This window comes from Penaeus monodon, chromosome 21, assembly GCF_015228065.2.
Source record: "Penaeus monodon isolate SGIC_2016 chromosome 21, NSTDA_Pmon_1, whole genome shotgun sequence".
Taxonomy (NCBI): Eukaryota; Metazoa; Arthropoda; class Malacostraca; order Decapoda; family Penaeidae; genus Penaeus; species Penaeus monodon.
The window spans coordinates 21,443,410-21,444,500 of record NC_051406.1 but is presented as its reverse complement, the minus strand read 5'-3'; the positions used below and the strand labels follow the sequence as shown (position 1 = coordinate 21,444,500).

At 40.4% G+C, this 1,091-nt stretch overlaps 1 protein-coding gene across 1 annotated transcript in view; it reads right to left on the bottom strand.

Annotated features, from left to right (window-relative positions):
- Positions 1-384: 384 nt before the first annotated feature.
- The window catches only part of LOC119586606, a 19,287-nt gene continuing 18,580 nt past the window's right edge, over positions 385-1,091 (bottom strand). The window contains exon 4 of the mRNA XM_037935356.1: positions 385-516. Coding sequence (XP_037791284.1) covers positions 385-516 — 132 coding nt within the window. The remainder of the gene's footprint in view (positions 517-1,091) is intronic.

Sequence of the window (1,091 nt, the reverse complement as noted above, 5' to 3'; positions counted from 1 at the left end):
CACTACAATGTCGCGAAGAGGGCGGCGAGCTTGGGAGCAAACTCGTGCAATAATCTCGGTGCGATGTCGTCAGGGCCGGGAGATTTACCTTTTGCTACCTTCGTTACGTATTGCTATGCTTCTTAAATGGGTGTGCTATGATTTGGGGTTTGTTTCACTGATTTTCTCAACTACTTATTTGTGACAACTCTTCTAAGCCGATCTTATTTCGTTCCTTAACCTTTTTACTTAATATCTTACTGCATCACTGTTTTTGTTTTGTAAGCTTTTTTGTGTTTGATATCTTTGATCGTGTTGGTGAAGCGTCTTATCCTGATGGTGGGTGGACGTTCCTTTCAAGGGGAGCAGTTGTCACCGTGACATATTTGGTATTTAGCAGTCGGATTAGAGGCGTTGAGAACCATGACACAACCATGATGTGTTATCAGTGGACTCGCGAATTTTATATGGTAATCTTTCTTTGAATGCTTGGGCGACAGATGATCGGCGTTGCTTAAAGCTGGGAAGGATGTTGGGCTTTCATAAAAATGTTCTTTAATTGTTATGATTTTGTCTACGGTGTTTTTTTTTTCACGCGTGAAGATAACAGCCTGTTTGAAATTTAATGCAGAGGTAGGTTAAGGTCGCCTAGTATGATGAAACTTTCATGCTTTGCTTTGTTTTCTCTTATGTGTTCCCATGGACTTCTTGGTCAGGTGCCCTAGGTGAGGAATAAAGCCGGCAAATTACCAGTGCACTGATTTTGCCTCTGTTATTGCTATTACGAAACTGATATACGTATTTTCTTCCAGACTGTCAAGGATGTGTGATGTTAAACATTCTTTTCGCGTCACGACCCGTGAGGCTGGGTCGTCTAGACTGGGCAGTTCAATAACAATATTATGTGCTTTCGTGATTTCCTCCGGAACATATTTTTACGAGTTGTTCACCAAGTCATGAAACACAATATCGTATTCAGAGTAATTGTTAGGGTGCCAAAATTGTTAATTTGTTCGTTTGTTACACTGTCAGCACTATCTAGACTATCTACATTGCTTTCGTTGTTTGTACTATATGCTTGTTTTGATGATTCACTATTCGTATTGCAAACC